General features: G+C 48.9%; 1 protein-coding gene across 1 annotated transcript in view; it reads left to right on the top strand.

The window, feature by feature from the left end:
• LOC121917020 (nitric oxide synthase, inducible-like) overlaps positions 1–16,777 on the top strand; it is a 74,222-nt gene that overhangs the window by 42,308 nt on the left and 15,137 nt on the right. The window contains 5 exon segments of the mRNA XM_042442611.1: positions 13,173–13,274; positions 14,127–14,321; positions 15,262–15,344; positions 15,719–15,855; positions 16,540–16,574. Of these exon segments, the coding sequence (XP_042298545.1) occupies positions 13,173–13,274; positions 14,127–14,321; positions 15,262–15,344; positions 15,719–15,855; positions 16,540–16,574 (552 nt within the window).

The following is a 16,777-nucleotide window of genomic DNA, read 5'->3' as shown; positions in this document are numbered from 1 at the left end:
GAGGCCCTAAAAGGCAATCTGAGGGAGGCATGACATGTTTTGTGCATACATGCCAACCTTTATTTTAGGTCCCATTGTTGCCTCTTGGGAACAGGTTTTTGCCAGAAGCTTTTGAAGAAATACCAAAAGCGAAAAGCGGGGTGGAAGGGGGGGGGCTGAAGTGTGGATGCCCCAGTTTGCCCAAAATGAGCTCCAACATAACCCCCAGTTGGTCGCCTCTTCCAAAATGCGCCCAGTTCCTTTGGAAAAACACAAAGCAAAGCATTGTCTGAACTCCAGCGTGGAGGAGCACCGCAAATCCAGGCAAGAGAAAATATGGATGAGAAGATCACCCCACACTGAGGAGACGCAGAATAACTTCATGCGCACAGAGGTTTATCTGTAAGTCCATGCAATGCCTTCCTCTTCATGAACTGGCAGCCAATATACAAGAAACATCAATGTGCAATGCATCACTAAAACACAACATGTGCTAGAATCCATGTGCAAAACGGCAGCGCTTGTCCTGCTTTCCGGCTTCTCACTTCCGAACCTTTGAAGCCGAATCAGACCTCACTATGCCCAACAAAATTCCAAAGAGTTGGAAGGGACTTCCAACTCCAAGGGAATACGCAGCCCAAGCAGTTCCAAGAGATATGCATCTAACAGTTCAAAGGACTTAAAAAAGGAAGGAAGGTCCCTCACCTCCAAGGCAACACTCTTACGATCAAGGATTTAGTCCTCTAATGTTTATAGTGGAAGCACTTTGCCTGGAATCTGAAATCCATGGTTTTGTATTCTGGAACAACAAATTCAAGCTTGCTTCATCGTCTATATGCATCCCTGCAGGTATGTATATAGGGATCAGATGTTACCATCATTTGTCTTTTCCTTTCCAATCGCCCATATCAAGAAAAAAATAACCACCACCAGTTCCCCAGCTCTTAAGAGCCCTGCGTGCGCCATAGGGCAATGGATTTTCCAGAAAACGTGGAGGTGGAGGTACCTTAACAAATTAAGTCTGCCTGTAGTCCCTTTCCTTTGCAAACCAAAACCGCTAAGGGACAATGGTTCCTCTCAACCAAGGTTCCCAACTACGACGCGACGTCGGCTCCATTGAACCATGCCTTCTCCTTCCCTTCCCCCTTTAGGTCGACCTGGTCCGAGGTAGTAAATCCCTTTCTGTTACATATGTTTACAGAGCACTGTAGGCTTTAACCAGCATTTGCAAAGCAAAACAATACAAAAAACAGAGAAAAGCCTTCCTACGTAACGGCCACAACAAGTAAGAAAAATTAAGATATAAGATTATACTAAAATAAATTACACAATAGGATCAAATTAAATAAGCAATAATTAAATTTTGGTGGGTGTTGGGGGCTATAGTGACGTGTTCTAGAAGAGTTTTATTCCTGCGTTTTGCCCAGCATCTGTGGGCTGGCATTTTTCGGAGATTGCTTGCTGGCATGGAAGTCACACCACAAAGGAACAAAACAACGAGATATATGTGTGTGTTGTGTGTGTGTGGGTGGTGCATGATACACACACACACACACACCCCCCCTCTCTTCCTGCCAGCATTTCTCTGGAAATATGGCAGCCACAATGCTGGTAAAACTCAGGGATAAACGACTTATAAAACATGGCCACAGATCCCAAAAACCCCAAAAATCAAATGGAAGTGGATGCCAGCCATAACGCCTTTCAACATTCAAAAATAACAAAACTGTGATTCAAAGACGAGAGTTGGTAGGCTTTCCCGAAACAGTTTCTTCAAGTTTGCACAAGACTTAAAAGAGAGCAACTGGATGCAAGCTGTAGGAAAAGAGATTTCCACCATCCTCCACCTCAACATTAGGAGGAACTAACGATAGTAAGGCCTGGTTCGCATGGAACAGAACCTCCTGTCCTCAGAGTGTAGTTGAGTCTCCATTCCTTGGAGGTCCGTTAAAACAAGGCTGATAGAGGCTGAAAGAGGCTGGATGCCATAATTGTTTTGGGTATGCTTTGAGTGAGACTCTTCCTGCATGGCAGAATGGGTTGGCCCTGATGGTATCTTTCCAACGCTAGGATCTATGATCTAATGTTTCTGTTTTTTCTCTAACAAAGGAGGAACCCCCATGAGATCTACGTCCAGGTCCAGAGCTTACCTAACCAAACTAATTGCCCCCACCACCTGAGATGACGGGAAATAGGCCACCATTGAATCATTCAAGCAGGGGATTTTCCACCTCTTACATAAACACTCCTTCATGATTAAGCCATCTTATATAAGCAATAGTCTTTTTTCATTCACATCTCATACTGTGTGCTGTTTTTGGTCGCCCATCCCTCCCTGCCTTGGTGCAGTTGGGATGCCCGTCGGCCTTGCCCTTCGCCTCCACCAAATTTTCCGAGCCACTCTTGATCCATCTCTCAGCGCAGGTGCAATGATGGGCACCAACTCTTTAGGCCAATGTCCAATTGGTTTTGGAACTTCAAGCTTCCCAGAAGCTCCATCCATGTGGCCAACATCAGGAGTTATGGGAGCTCTGAAGTCCGAATAATATCGGGAAGGAACTTCATCGGAAGAACCACTGAGAACCGACTGCTCTAGGACAGAAATTTTTCCAGCTCCGGAGTCAGACAGGAATTTTTAGGAGGGGTCCTTCCCCCAATGGGACGTTTTTTGGCAGAAGCTTGACCATCAGAGTCCACGCTGGTGGACCTAGAGTTTCCTAAGAACATAAATTGATCAAATCTGCAAAAATCAAAGCCACAAATGTGGAGCCAAATGTCATTCCCTTCCGTTATGTTTCAATTTATTTCTTCATCATTTGTTGTTGGGTTTTCATTTCTTATTCTTTGGTCCCTCTTTCGTTCCGTGTCCTCTTTCCTTCTTATTTCTTTCTCGCATTTCTTTCTTCTTCGTCTTTCTTTCTTTCTTTCTTTCCCCTATGGATTTTTTACAATTTAAAACCTATTATAATGTTTGGATTTAGTCATTGCCATCCTTACTCATTCTCTCTCTTAAACCACCCCTTGTTTTGGGTTTCCCCAGCTTTATAACAAATACATAGCGGGACTTTTACCTCGGCAATTTGGTTTTGTTCTATATCTGTGTCTAAATCATACGCTTGGGTTTTTTTTCTCTTATAGAGTGATTCGTTTCTCTTCCTATATGTACTTTTCTCTCTCCTTCCATTATGCCTCCTGCCTATAGTCTCTATAATTCTTGAACTCCAAGGGTTTTTTCCAAGCCAGCATGGCCACGGGGCAACGCTTGCTGGAACGGTATATGAAACCTAATATTCCCAAGCTTTTTCCTACACAAGCACCAGCAAAGGTCCAGAAACTGAATGCAAGAAACCTAGGAGAGTCACCAATCCCAGTCTGTGTCTCCGTCAGCCAAAAAGCCAGTTTGGGCTCCCTGTGCAGATGAGACAATTCCGACAGTTCAGGGAAATGAAAGAAAAGAAATGTGGGCGAAAACTGTGTCAAGTAGTGCCTGTGATGCCAAGAGGACAGAGTCTTCTTTTCATTTCAACACCTTTGAGATTCATAAGCTGGAATTAATTTGAGGGAAAGAAGAGAGAGAGGCATTGGGTTTGGTGGATCAGTTTTCAAAGCAGAGATGCCATGTTGTGTCGTTTGTTGCAAGAAGGAGAAATGTGGGGTAACCTTAGAACAAAGATGTAACATTCCGGCGGCCCTTGTATCCGCTGGGGTTGGTTGTAGGACACTCGATGGATACCCAACCCAAAATCCATGCGCAAGCCCCTTTGAATGCAACGGCATACTATTTTTATATACAACAGGCCAATCAAGGGCTTGCTGTTTGGCCTATTTTGTTTGTTCTTGTTGGAATGTTTCCACCGTCCAGTCGAGCCAGTTTGAAATCCATGCATGCGAAATCCGCGGAGGCTTTATAAACACAAACTGTTACAAAAGCTAGCTATCAATGAAATGCCTATTTTTCAAAGGCTTTTCTTGCTCAACCTGGTTCCCCCCCCCCCTTTTCTACCAAGATTTGCTGTCAGCTGGAAGGTTTTTTAGCAACTCAGCAAAGAGGTAAGGAGGACGGGGGAAGTCAAACCATAAAATTCTTCTTGGACTGTGCAGCAGCCTGTTCAGTAAGCCGGCAGAGAACAGGATCAGAATCGGAAATGACTTTGAGAGTTGGGTCCAGGACTAACAAAACGAATCTCAGCAGGATAAATGTAAGATCTTTAACGTCTAGTGAAAAAAAATGACATGCTAAATATGAGATAAAAGGGGACAGAGTGGGTTATTTCTTTTCTTCGTGTTATTTCTTCGTCTGTCTGCAGCCCCAAAGTGGCAGGAGATACTTTGGGGAAAGGTTTCAACTCTTAACCTGTACATTTCTGACTAAAACCTGGGGCTCATTCCCACTTGCAGTTTTAAACCGATTCCAATTCACCCTCGCAGCCGTGTTGTAAAGCGGTTTCCAAAGGTCCATCGTTCTCAATATAAAGCAGATCTTTTTCTTACCCTGGTAATAGCTTTGGGTTTTTGGCATGGTTGCCCATCCCCACGTAGTTTAGCTGCTTCAAAATTGACTCTGGGTGAAGGATCAATTGATTGATTGATCACTGATTAAGCAATCGATCAAATAGTCTAATCAATTTTACTTTTAAAACGCCATTGTCCCCCCTTCATCCTCCTGCCCCTGAGTAAGATTCCCGTTTCCCGCCGATAAGAAAAAGCACCAGTAAGCACTCTATTTATCATCAGTCGCATGGTACCAAACCGCAATAATAATTAAATAATACAGTGGGCCCCTCCTCCTTACGGGGGGGTATCGGTTTGTCTTGATCCTTCCGCATAAGGGAAAATCTGGGTATCGCAAGCCCCATAGGAAATAATGGGGCGTGTGCAGTGTGCGTGTGCGCCATAGGCCGCATATGCCATTATTATTATCACCGCACAGCTTCCGCATAAGCTGGAAGCCACGTAAAATGCGTCCGCACGTGCGCTGGCACACTGTAATAATAGAGATAGAGCCTCTATTTGATTATTTTTTCCACTGTGATTGGTTTTAAAGGCATAGAACCCTATGAACAGACAACAGTAAATGTTATTGAGATAAGAGGCTGATCGGAAAGCAACCCAGACATGCCTAATACTAGACTTTCTGGGTGAGACATTTCGAGTTATAAATATAACAATTATTTCTAAATGCATGTCGCTATATCAGATTATATCAAGAACTGCTGATAGTTTTAAAACTCAAATCTGGGTCCTCTTTGTTTTTGGGCATTGCATTTCGGTAAGACATTGGGCATAGCTTGCTGTCAGTCGCCGATCAACATAGACATGATTTCAATAGGTTTTCTTAGGCAAGGAATATACCTAGATGTTGTTTTGACGGTTCCTTCCTCTGAAACATAGCCTACAAGGTATTCATGGCGGGCTCCATCACATCATTACCATTTACTAACTAAGCGAGCAGGCCAAAGCCCTGCTGGCTTTCCAGATCAGAATGTGATCTGGGTTTGGGGGGCATTTAGGCCCTTTATTGAGCTGTTAAAGTAAGCAAAGGAGCAAGACCCAGTAGTTTGGCCCAAAAAGGCTAGAATCTGGTCAGTTGCTTTTGTTTAGTTAGAGATACGATGCTATGTCTCACATCCTCTAATCTTGGCATCATATCAGGGATTAGAAGGGGTATTGCCAAATACTTACAGATGTGGAAGTTGTCCTTCTAATAAGTTTTAGAAAGTGACAGAGGATCACGGCAGCCTCAATAGGCAATACTATAACGGACCAGAGGGGAAAAAAGACAAAACACATTCAACTCTTCTCTTCGTAGGTCTCTGCGAATCATACAAATGGGTTTCACAACGGCGCCTGCGCAGTGCTGCTTGCTCGGAACCTACTGGAATCACTGGGCAGAGTGAACGCGGCAACATATTGAAAAGTTTTGGCGGTAACGTCCGCCCACGACCGGTATCAGGCCCCTGCCTCCCGCTCTTTTCCTCCAGTTCCTTGTTGCCGCCGCGCTAGATGCTTCGAGGAACTTTCGCTTGCTCTGTCTGGCTTGATTGAATCACTTCGTTTTTGACCTTCGGACTGTTCTGGACCATTCTCTCTCTCCCGCCCCGGTAATCGGACCTCTTTGGCTTGTTTGAACTCGCTCGTGGTTTTGGTTGGCCCCGGGATTTGAACGAATTTACGGAAGGAGCCTGCGCCCTTCAAAATGGTGACAGCTGCGGGGGCAAGGTGCCCGTCCAGACCCTCATTCCTCTTGCCCTGTTCTGCTGGAAGAGACCGGATGCCAGAGCCTGCAATCTCTGTAAGTCCCTATCTTCCCCAAGCCAGGAAGAATCGGGAATCCCGGCTAACTTCGGCCATTGCCTGGGAAGGTCCGGGAGACGCCCCCAGCTCATCATCTCTCCCCCGCTATGCTCCGCCCGCAGCTCTTCACGGGGCGAGCGCTCAAGTGTGGTCTCTGTCCCGGCTGGGACACGGTCTCCCGACCACCTCCGAATGGGACCCGTTGGTCCCCCGAGACCCAGTGATCACCGACGAACCCTCCAAGCGCCCACACGAGACGCCTCGGGGGACTGAGGCGTTTTTGAGCCCGGGAGATCCGGGAGGTAAGTCATCCCCGAGGGCTCGCGCTCGGGAGAAGGTCAGGAGGGAGTCGTAGTCGCGCCGCTTCGCTACCAAAACCAACGTCCTCCAAGGCGGCGTCGAAAGCAGACCGACACACGACCCCAAGCTGCCCGGAGACCGAAGCATCCTCCTCCTGACGAAGGCGGCGCCATCGAAGGGGGCCAAGCCATCCATTCCCCCCACTCCAAGAGGCAACTGTCCTACCATTTGCGGACAACCCGTTCTTCCCGCCCGAAGACCACGGCGGTGACTCCGCGATCCTCTAACAAGATGCGTCACGCCTAGGCTAGACTGGAATCTCCATCCACACAAGAAATACAGTCCAATTCCATGCCGAAGGACCACCTGGTCAAGGAGCTCCCTGCCAAGTCTTCATAACAAATGCTTTACGTAAGCAAATCTTTCCCCTCCGAGATGCCGCTGAGAAGACCTCCTCGCGCCCTGAGTCAGCGACCCCGAGACATGCGACCGCGATGCCGAACAAACGCTTCCGCGGCCGACAACCTGGCCCGCCACCATGAACCAACCTCTCCTGTGGGGAGCCTTCTCCAATGTCGGTCCACTGCGTATGGCAGACGAGGCTGCCCCTCTCTCGGATGTCGAGGAGCGTGGAGATGCAACGTACTGTGTTATCGACACGGAGACTCAGAGTACTACATGTCGGTCCCCAAGAGAAGGCCTTTAGAAATTCACCAGGCTCAACCTGCGTCCTTTGTGCCTCAGGCTGACAAGCCATCATCCCTAGGCTGGGCGGCCTCGTCTTCGGTGCATCGTCGCGAAAAAACATCCTTGGAGCCGCCGGCACCTGCAAATTCCGGCCCGCACTCCATCGGGGGCAGGGTGGCAGACATATCCCCTGACTCTGACTCCGAGTCCGCCGGGAGCCCTGCCCCATCAACGATCCTTCTGATGGGGGAAGACGATCCATCCGATCCTTCCCGCGCCGGCAGAGATATGCAACCAACCCGGGGCTCCGTCATCGACCAACCGTGATGTTTCGCTCCTTCGGTGAGCACATCATAAAGATGTGTACGTACCCTGGACATCGACCTGTCTCCGCCTGAAGGAAGAGGCCCGTGACCCTGTGGAGCCCGAGTTCTCGGACAGTGTCCCCCTCCACCTTGCAATCCCGAATGCGGCGTCTCTGCAATCCAGCGTGGGCAGATAGATCATTGGGATGCCCCGAACCCGCCCTCGCTTGCTGCGTCCTCCAAAAAGGTCGAAAAACCTCTACAGGATCGCACCACCGACCTTGCCTCATAGGCTGCCGACCACCCTAAACAGAATTTCGGCAATTGGTGGAAGGTGCACGCAGACCTCGGGTCCAAGCATGGCGACGTCTCCGGCTGACCGAGAGGCCAAGAGATCGACGGCCTGGCAAGAAGGCATACTCCTCGACCGCCCTCATCGTAAAGGCTATAAATTACATGCCTGTAATGGGGGGCAGCTCCAGGACCCTTGGGAATGGGAGGGCATCTTCACCCATCGTCCCTGACGTCCCGAAGGTCCAACGTCGCTTGGTGGAGATACGGAAGAGGCCCAATCCAATAGGGAACTGGATCATCCACCGCCGCAGGAACGGCGCGACCTGCGCTGGAGCGAGCATGGCGGCTTCACTGGCCTGCGCCGGAACGCTTTGGCTCAGAGGAGATGACCTCACGCCATGTTAAATCGGCCTCGATGGAATTCCCTCTGGATGGCAACCGGCCTTTTCCATCCCACGCCGACACCGAGGGAGTGTCTGAAACGCAAGTTCAGAATGAAGGCCGCTGCAAGAACAATGGGATGTCTTCTAACGCCCCCATCTTCGCCCTTCAGAAGGGAGGCAACCGTCCTTGGCCCACAACAAGGTCAGTCCAGGGCTCTTCTTCACACAGGATCGACAGCCCTCACAGCGGGCTCGCAGAGCGCCGTTATCCCTCCCAGTCCGTCCCTCCTCCTCTGGCCGTGACGCAACTTCCCCCTTCGGTAACCGTAGCCCGCAAGTCCCATCCGCAGGATACCCGACCAGGGGAAGAAGAGAGCCTGAAGGGACGCAGCGACTTCGTTTCCCCGTCGCCCTTATTCCTTCTTGGACATCCTGAGGCCCTTTGCTACACCTGGGCCTCGATAAAAACATCGGCTTGTGGGTCATTAACATCGTTCCGTATGGGATAAGGACCCTCGAGTTCCAGGACTCCCCTCCAACTGGAGCGTTTATATCCACTGCCCCCTCGGACACCCTCTTCGACAAGTGGCGACACTCTTCTGGAAAAAGGGGCAATACCCCTTTCCGCCTGATAAAGTTCTAGAGCTTTCTTCTCCAGAATACTTCACGGTAACACCCAAGGCTGATGGGGGGATCAGCCCATCCTTGACTTGAGACAATTGAACGTGTTTTCTTGACTCCGTCGCTTCCGAATGTAACCCTAGCCTCCATTCTGGCCTCTGCTCTCATCAGGGCCTGTGGTTTGCGACCGTAGACCTGAAAGTACGCCGAGTTCCATATTCGGGATCACGGAGTCTCATCGAAGTTTCTAGCCTCCGCTGTGTCTCCATCGCTTACCATACAACTCCCCCCTTGCCTAGCCACTAGCACCGAGAGTCTTCACGAAGTGCATGGCACCGGTGGTGACTACCTCATCAAAGGGGTACATGGGTCTTCCATAGCTCGACGACTGGCTGTTCGCCGCAGGTCCCAGAAAGAACTCAGGAGGCACTCTCATTCGCCTTACACCTTTTGGACTCCCTCGGTCTGGTGGGCAACGCGGAGAAGTCCCACTTCACCGCTTCCAGCAGGTAAGTTCATCGCGCCATCCTCCGACTCCGAGTCATGCTCCGACTCTCTCCCTCCAGACCGTTCCGACGCGGGCAACCGCGCGTCAGGTCTTGCATCTCCCACAGAAGGGGTGAGGCAAGGGACGTCCAGTCCGCCCTGGTCCACATGGAAATCGACAACATTTGGTCACCACCCGGGCGAGACTTCGGCTCCGACCCCTTCATCGCTGGCTCCTCTCTGTCCTTCTCACCCGTTAGAGGACACTCCTCAATGGCTCACGTACCGAGACCGGTGGCCGCCTTCCCTCAGATGTGCGGGGACAGCTCCAACGTGCTGTAACCGTGAATGCCCTTCATCAGCCCCAGCCGCAAGCTCACCCTGACACCGATGCATCCCTGGAGGGCTGGGGAGCGCCCACCTGATCGACCTTGTCCATCAAGGACGGTGGTCCTCGCAGGACAACGCCGCCACATTAACGGCCACTGGAGAGGCTTGCAGTGGGAAAGAGCGTTGAGGGCGATGCGAGTGTGCAGCTCATCAGGGAAAGTGGTTTCTCCTGAGAACGACCAATACCACCGTGATGTCGCAAATCAAACCAACAAGGTGGGCAGCCAATCCGGAAGCCTGCTCGACCTCACGCTCACTCATTGGGACTGGTGCAATACCATAGATGCGTCCCTCCTTCAGGCGAGCCACCTTCCTCCCGGGGAGGACAACGAGCTGGCGACCCGCCGACAGCAGATCTCCATCGGTGGGTGCCACGAGTGGAGCTCCATCCAGAGACGTCAGCGACTCGATCGATGGCTGGACCCCCCCCCGGATCGGAACCCTTCTCGCCAGCCGCCCAGCCCCTGATTCCGCCCGTTTCTTTCTCAAGAGGCGTTATCGACGATCCCCTCCTTAGCCGTCTTTCGCCTTCCGCTGAACTTGTGAGCCCTCTCGCTTCCCTCCTTTCCCTTCTCATCATCGACTTGGTGTCCAATTGATAACGGCCCGCTCGCGACTGCGACCCTTATCACCCCGTGGTGGCCGGGCAACCTTGGTTCGCATCACCTTCTCCACCTCTCCAACGAGATGCTTCCTCCGCCGTCGATCCCGCCCGCGGAACCCTGCTTATCCGATCGCATACGGACGGAATTCCCACCCCGACATCGAGAAGCACTGGCCGCTGGATGTGCTGTAGGCTCCGACCCTACTGCCTTGCGGAGGCAGGTGAGGACGGTGATCCTGGCTACTAGGAAACATTCCCCCAGCGGTCCGTGTGTGCGCGTGAAATGGAAAAATTTGCCTCTTCCTCGAGCCAGAAGGCTTGTCTCCTGCGAAGTGCCCCGTCCATTGGTGCTGGGTTTTTGGGAGGTTGGGGCGACGTTATTGTTGGATTTAGGGGGCTGTCCTCGCATCCTTCAAATAGCTACCTTTCTGCAGCTGCGCCAAATACCAGTTCGGGGGAGGGTTTTTCTATCTCAAAGACACCTTGGTGAAGGGGGTTCCTGAAGGGGTGTGCCAATCTTTTACCCTCCTGTGTCGGTACCAACGCCGGCTTGGGCTTGGAGTGGTACTGGTGCCGCTCTCCAATCCAGCCTTTAGCCGATGCCACAGCGGGACTTGAGAAGCTGTGTGACTTGGAAAACCGCTATTTATCTTGTGGGCGCGATCACCGACCGAGTCCGCGCGCGAGCGAATGGCGGAGCGGATACTCTGTGCCTTAAGTGTGACCAGCAGCGTGTGCGCTGGGTTCCACAAGGACAAGGTGGTCCTCCGTCATACAGCCCAATCACCTCTCTTCCAAAAACAATAAAGAAGTATTAGTAAACTACAGTGTGCTTTTCACAGGTGCCAGGACATTGTCTGACCCACTCTCCTCCAACCCGGCGTCGGGACGACGCACGCGCCTGCACTCTCTTGTGTCAGGAGAGCGCTGGGCCCTTTTACCTGGACAGAACTGCGTCCTCAAGTCGGTCCGAGAGACTTTTCCCAAGCTACTCGGCAACCAAAAGAGGGCTGCCTGGTGTCTGCGCAGAGGTGGTCAAATGGGTGGCTGTACCATCCACCTCTGCTATGAACTGTTAGGCAAGTCCTCTCCCTTGGCAGGGTTAGGTCCCATCCCACGGAGGCAATGGCAGCTTCCGCTCCGCTCAGCTTCTGCTTCCGCTCCGCTCAAATTCTGCTTCTGCTCCGCTCAAATTCTGTTTCCGTTCCGCGCAAGTTCTGCTTCCGCTCCGCTCAGCTTCTGCTTCCGCTCCGCTCAAGTTCTGCTTCCGCTCTGCTCAAGTTCTGCTTCCGCTCTGCTCAAGTTCTGCTTCCGCTCCGCTCAAGTTCTGCTTCCGCTCCGCTCAAATTCTGCTTCCGCTCCACTCAAATTCTGCTTCCGCTCCGCTCAAATTTTGCTTCCTCTCCGCTCAAATTTGTCATTCCTGCTCCGCCTTTGACTTTTCTACGGTTTGAAATGTTACTCAGAAAATATCACACAATCCAGTATTCATTGTATAGCCCGACATTAAAAGCCGTGTTGGATTGTGATTCTGAAGACCAGGGTTTGATTTTCTGTCCATCCATGAAACCCACTGTCTTGGGCAAGTCACACGCTCTCAGCCTCAGGGGAAGGCCATGGAAAATGTTGGAGTTTATCACATGGGGTTGATTTGACATCTTGCAAATGAAGCGGAAATGGCAAGTCATTGTGCGAATGATTATCACACACAATTGTGCAAATAAAGCAATATTGGAAATGCATTGTCGCTGAAATCCTGAAAGTAAAAAGATGTGTGTTAATGCTTCTTTGTGACCACTTTAATGACAGGTTTTGTGCGATGTCGTGTGAAATCGTTACACATAATTTTCTGGGATATTTATCCCAATCACCTTTGTGTGATAAACCCCCTCCTTTGAACAACTCTTGCCAAGAAAACGCCATGATAAGGGTCGCCTTAGGGTTGCCATAAGTCAGAAATGATGTGACGGCACACAACAACAACAAAAGGCTGTTCTTGATCTCATGACTAAAACCAATGATATTATTTTTGTTTTACATATTATTAATGTCTTAACATTACCACATGAGCCCTGTTCTCCCAGCAATTGCACCAGCTTAAAAAGAAATGGAAACATACCGATTTCAGAGCAGCCATTATCGCACATCTTCCCAATTGGGTGACATGTTTAGCTTGGAAAAGAAAAGCATGAGAGGTGGCATCATCACTATCTTTAAATATATGAAAGGATGTCATGCTGAAGGTAGAGCAAGCTTTCCTTCTGCTGTTCCAGAGATCAGAACATGAACCAATGTATTCAAAGTCCAGTCGGACCATGTTATCCATGGATGCTTTATCCATGGATTCAAGCATTCACAGCTTGAGAATATTCCAAAAAAGTATAAATACCAAACAGCAAACCTTGATTTTCCATTTTCTATAAAGGACACCATTTTGCTCTGCCATTGTAATTAGTGGAACTTGAGCATCTATGGATTGAGCATCCTGGAACCAAGCCCCAGTGGATAACAAAATCGCACTGCACAAGAAAGAAAATTATACCTAAACATTGGGAAGTATTTCTTTACTACAAGAGCTGTTTAACATTGAAATAGATAACCCTTTAAATTCATGGACTTTCCATTCTTGGAGGTCTTGGAATAGAAGTTGGACAGGCATCTTGCAGGAATGTCTTAGGCGTGTATTCCTGCATGGCAGGGGGTTACACAAGATGGCCTTTGTGGTCCCTTGGGGTCTATTATTTTTTCAGTCCTCTGCTTGGTTAGGTTGAAGCTAGGATTTTAAATCCAGGACCTGATGAAAAGTCTTTGCCTCTCCTTTCTCTGTAGGATGTGGGGAGAAGGATGGGCCTGGAAACAAACAAACTCTCCTCGCTGTGGAAAGACAAAGCTGTAATCGAAGTGAATGTTGCTGTGCTGCATAGCTTTCAGGTGAGTAAAAGGGGGAAAATAGAAGGAAAGCGACCGAATTCAATGGCAGAGTATCCCTGCGCATGCAGAATTCCCAAGTTCAATCTCCAGGTTGGTTTGGTTTGGGAGACCAAATGGGACCATTTGGAAAGTGTCCAGATTGATCCTTTGCCAACCTGCTTTTTCAACTGCTTTTAAAATGTTCTCCCACTTTCCCACTCAGTCCTCCACTTTCTTCATCTGCTACAAACCAAGTCCAAAGTGCAAAAGCAGTTTGCAGTGTCTTAACTCAGAAGTGGAGGAAAAGAGAGGGCAGAATCTCGCCCTTCCCAGTAGGCTCAGGAAAAAGCAAACCTCTGCAGCTTTTCCTAGCTCACATGTCCTTTCTTGTTAATAACTTTTGACATCTTGACTATACACTGATGTTGCTTAGCTATACATGTCCCTATATTCATCTGTGAAATGCTGAAGGGTATGGATACCTTGTGCCTGAGTTAGAACCAGACAGAGTTTCACTCAGCAGGCTCTTAATGCATTTGTTTTGGCTGAGTCCAAGTTTGCTTTGAGTAAATCCATCTAGTTGGGCAGAAATTCTAGACTCAAGACTCACCAATCCTACGTAGGAGTGAGTTACTGTAGCTGCTTCATAGTGTGAAAACCCAGCACTGCTGTGTTTGGGTATCCTTCTGCTCAAAACACTGAGCAGTGCTCTCCATCCTGAATCCACATCCCAGGAGCCACATTAATTTTGCTCACATATAAAACAGACCTTGGAAAAACAGGAAACGTTGCTCATGTTGGCAGGGAGGCGAGGGGATTGGATCTGTAGTCCTTGATCCGAGCTCTGACCCAAACCCTCTGTGACTCTTGCAGAAACAAAACGTCACCATCATGGACCACCATTCTGCCACTGAATCCTTCATGAAGTACATGCAGAATGAGTACCGGATTCGAGGGGGGTGTCCAGCCGACTGGGTTTGGCTGGTGCCTCCCATTTCGGGCAGCATCACGCCTGTTTTCCACCAAGAGATGTTGAATTATATCCTCTCTCCTTTCTATTACTACCAGGTGAGCTAAACACATGCTCAAGACTTAATATTCTCTCTCAGGAGAGACCACTTGGGGGTTCTCACCCGAACTATGGCAGACTGGGTTCACTTTAGTTGTTATATATTGAAACCTGATAGTTGTTTCTAGAGTTGTAAGAAAGAGAAGACTCCTAAGATCAGGAATGAATGTTATGACCAGTTAAAAACTCACAAGGAGCTTTGTATTCCCTTAAGAAAAGTCCTTGGTTCACCGCATCGAATCCAGACTGCAATGAGCCCAAGGGTGAAAACAGAAATCAACAGGATACCTTACAGTGAAAGGAAAGATCCTCTGTCCAGGATGAAAAGAAGACGGAGGGTCAGGTTAAATGTCATTGGCTTAAGCAACAGGGAAATAGATTTTGGTTCAACGTTAGTAGAAATGTGAAATCAACGGCTTTCATGGCCAGCATCCATAGTTTTTTGTGTTTTTTTCGGACTATGTGGCCATGTTTTCAGCTATGTGGCCATGTTTGAGAAGAGGTTATTCCTGATGTTTCACCAGCATCTGTGGCTGGCATCTTCAGAGAAGGAACATCAAGAGTAAACTCTTCTAGAACATGGTCACATAGCCCGAAAAACCCACAAAACAGTTAGTAGAAATGTTTGGATGATGAGAACAGTCCAAAAACAGAATTAATGGCCTAGAAATGGCAGGGTTGTCCTCAAGACCTCAACCATCTACAAGGATGTGCTAACTCTGGGTTTCCTGCATCAAGCATAGACCCCCTTTTGAATTTACAGCTGTAGTTAAATTGCTGGATGCACTCATGTATAAGTCTAGACATTTTAGTCAAAAATATCAACCCCAAAAACCTGGGCCAGCTTAGCCACAGGTTCATGTATGTACTTTGCCTTAACGCTGATTAAAAATGAGTTCCAGGATGGCAACCCTACCAGTCCTCTCCTTTTCCTCCCAGGTGGATGCATGGAAAACACACGTCTGGAAAGATGAGAGGCGCAAGCCCAGGAAACGGGAGGTCAAGTTTTGCACTTGGGCCAAGTAAGTGTCCAAGACCAAGGCTGTCGGCCCCAACTAGACCTGATGCATTGAATCAACAGAACTTGTATAAGTGGTGGTTGTTGTTGTTGTTATGTGCCTTCAAGTCATTTCCAACTTATGGCAACCCTAAGGCCTATCATGGGGCTTTCTTGGCATGTTTTTTTCAGAGAGAGTCTTCCATTACCATCCTCTGAGGCTGAGAGTGTATGACTTGGCCAGAATTACATGGCTGAGCCAGGACTCAAACCCTGGTCTCCAGAGTCATAATCCAAGGCTCAGACCAGCCATGTTGGCTGTCTCACTATTACCTACTTTATATTAAAAATGAATAGTATTAAGTGACATTAAATGTGGAAATGCCTTCTCTTCGCCAGGGCTGTGATGTTTACCTCGTCACTGATGCGCAAAGCCATGGCCCTCAGGATCCAAGCGACCATCCTCTATGCCACCGAAACAGGGAAGTCGGAAACGCTGGCGCATAATCTGGGTGACCTGTTCAACTGCGCCTTCAGTGTCAAGGTATGAAGCCTCAGGATGTGCTGGCCCCTGTTTTTATTTCTTTCTTCTTAATACGAGAGGAAGGGAATCTCGGATTTCTCAAAGTTAGGTCATTCTTCTACATCTTGCATGACAGGATGATAACAGAGAGCAAACATCAAAGCTAGGAGGTTATTTGCTTCAACCAGAATTCCTGGTTGAGCAATTCCTTGGGTGAGGAATTATGGAGACTATAGCCTCAAATGATTTTTTCTAAGACCTGGTCAAGATCCATAAAAGTAGACAATGGTCCCATAGAGACAGGCCAAAATGGCCCCCAACTAGACCTGATGCATTGAATCAACAGAATTGATAAGTGGTGGTGGTTGTTGTTGTTAGTGCCTTCAAGTCATTTCCAACTTATGGCAACCCTAAGGCCTATCATGGGCTGCTTTCTTGGCATGTTTTGTTTCAGAAGAGTCTTCCATTACCATCCCTGAGGCTGAGAGTGTAGACCAAATTCATACATGGCTGAGCCGGACTCAAACCCTGGTCTCCAGAGTCATAATCCAAGGCTCAGACCAGCCATGTTGGCTGTCTCACTATACCTACTTTATTAAAAAATGAATAGTATTAAGTGACATTAAATGTGGAAATGCCTTCCTTTCGCCAGGGCTGTGATGTTACTTGTCACTGATGCCAAAGCCATGGCCCTCAGACCCCAAGCGACCATCTCTTGCCACGAACAGGGAAGTCGGAAACGCTGGCGCATAATCTGGGTGACCTGTTCAACTGCGCCTTCAGTGCCAAGTTATGAAGCCTCAGGAGTGCTGGCCCCTGTTTTATTTCTTTTTCTAATACGAGAGGAAGGGAATCTCGGATTTCTCAAAGTTAGGTCATTCTTCATATCTTGCATGACAGGATGATAACAAGAGGCAAACATCAAAGCTAGGAGT

Source organism: Sceloporus undulatus, chromosome 11, assembly GCF_019175285.1.
Source record: "Sceloporus undulatus isolate JIND9_A2432 ecotype Alabama chromosome 11, SceUnd_v1.1, whole genome shotgun sequence".
Classification (NCBI taxonomy): Eukaryota; Metazoa; Chordata; class Lepidosauria; order Squamata; family Phrynosomatidae; genus Sceloporus; species Sceloporus undulatus.
This window is presented reverse-complemented; position numbering and strand designations above follow the sequence as displayed.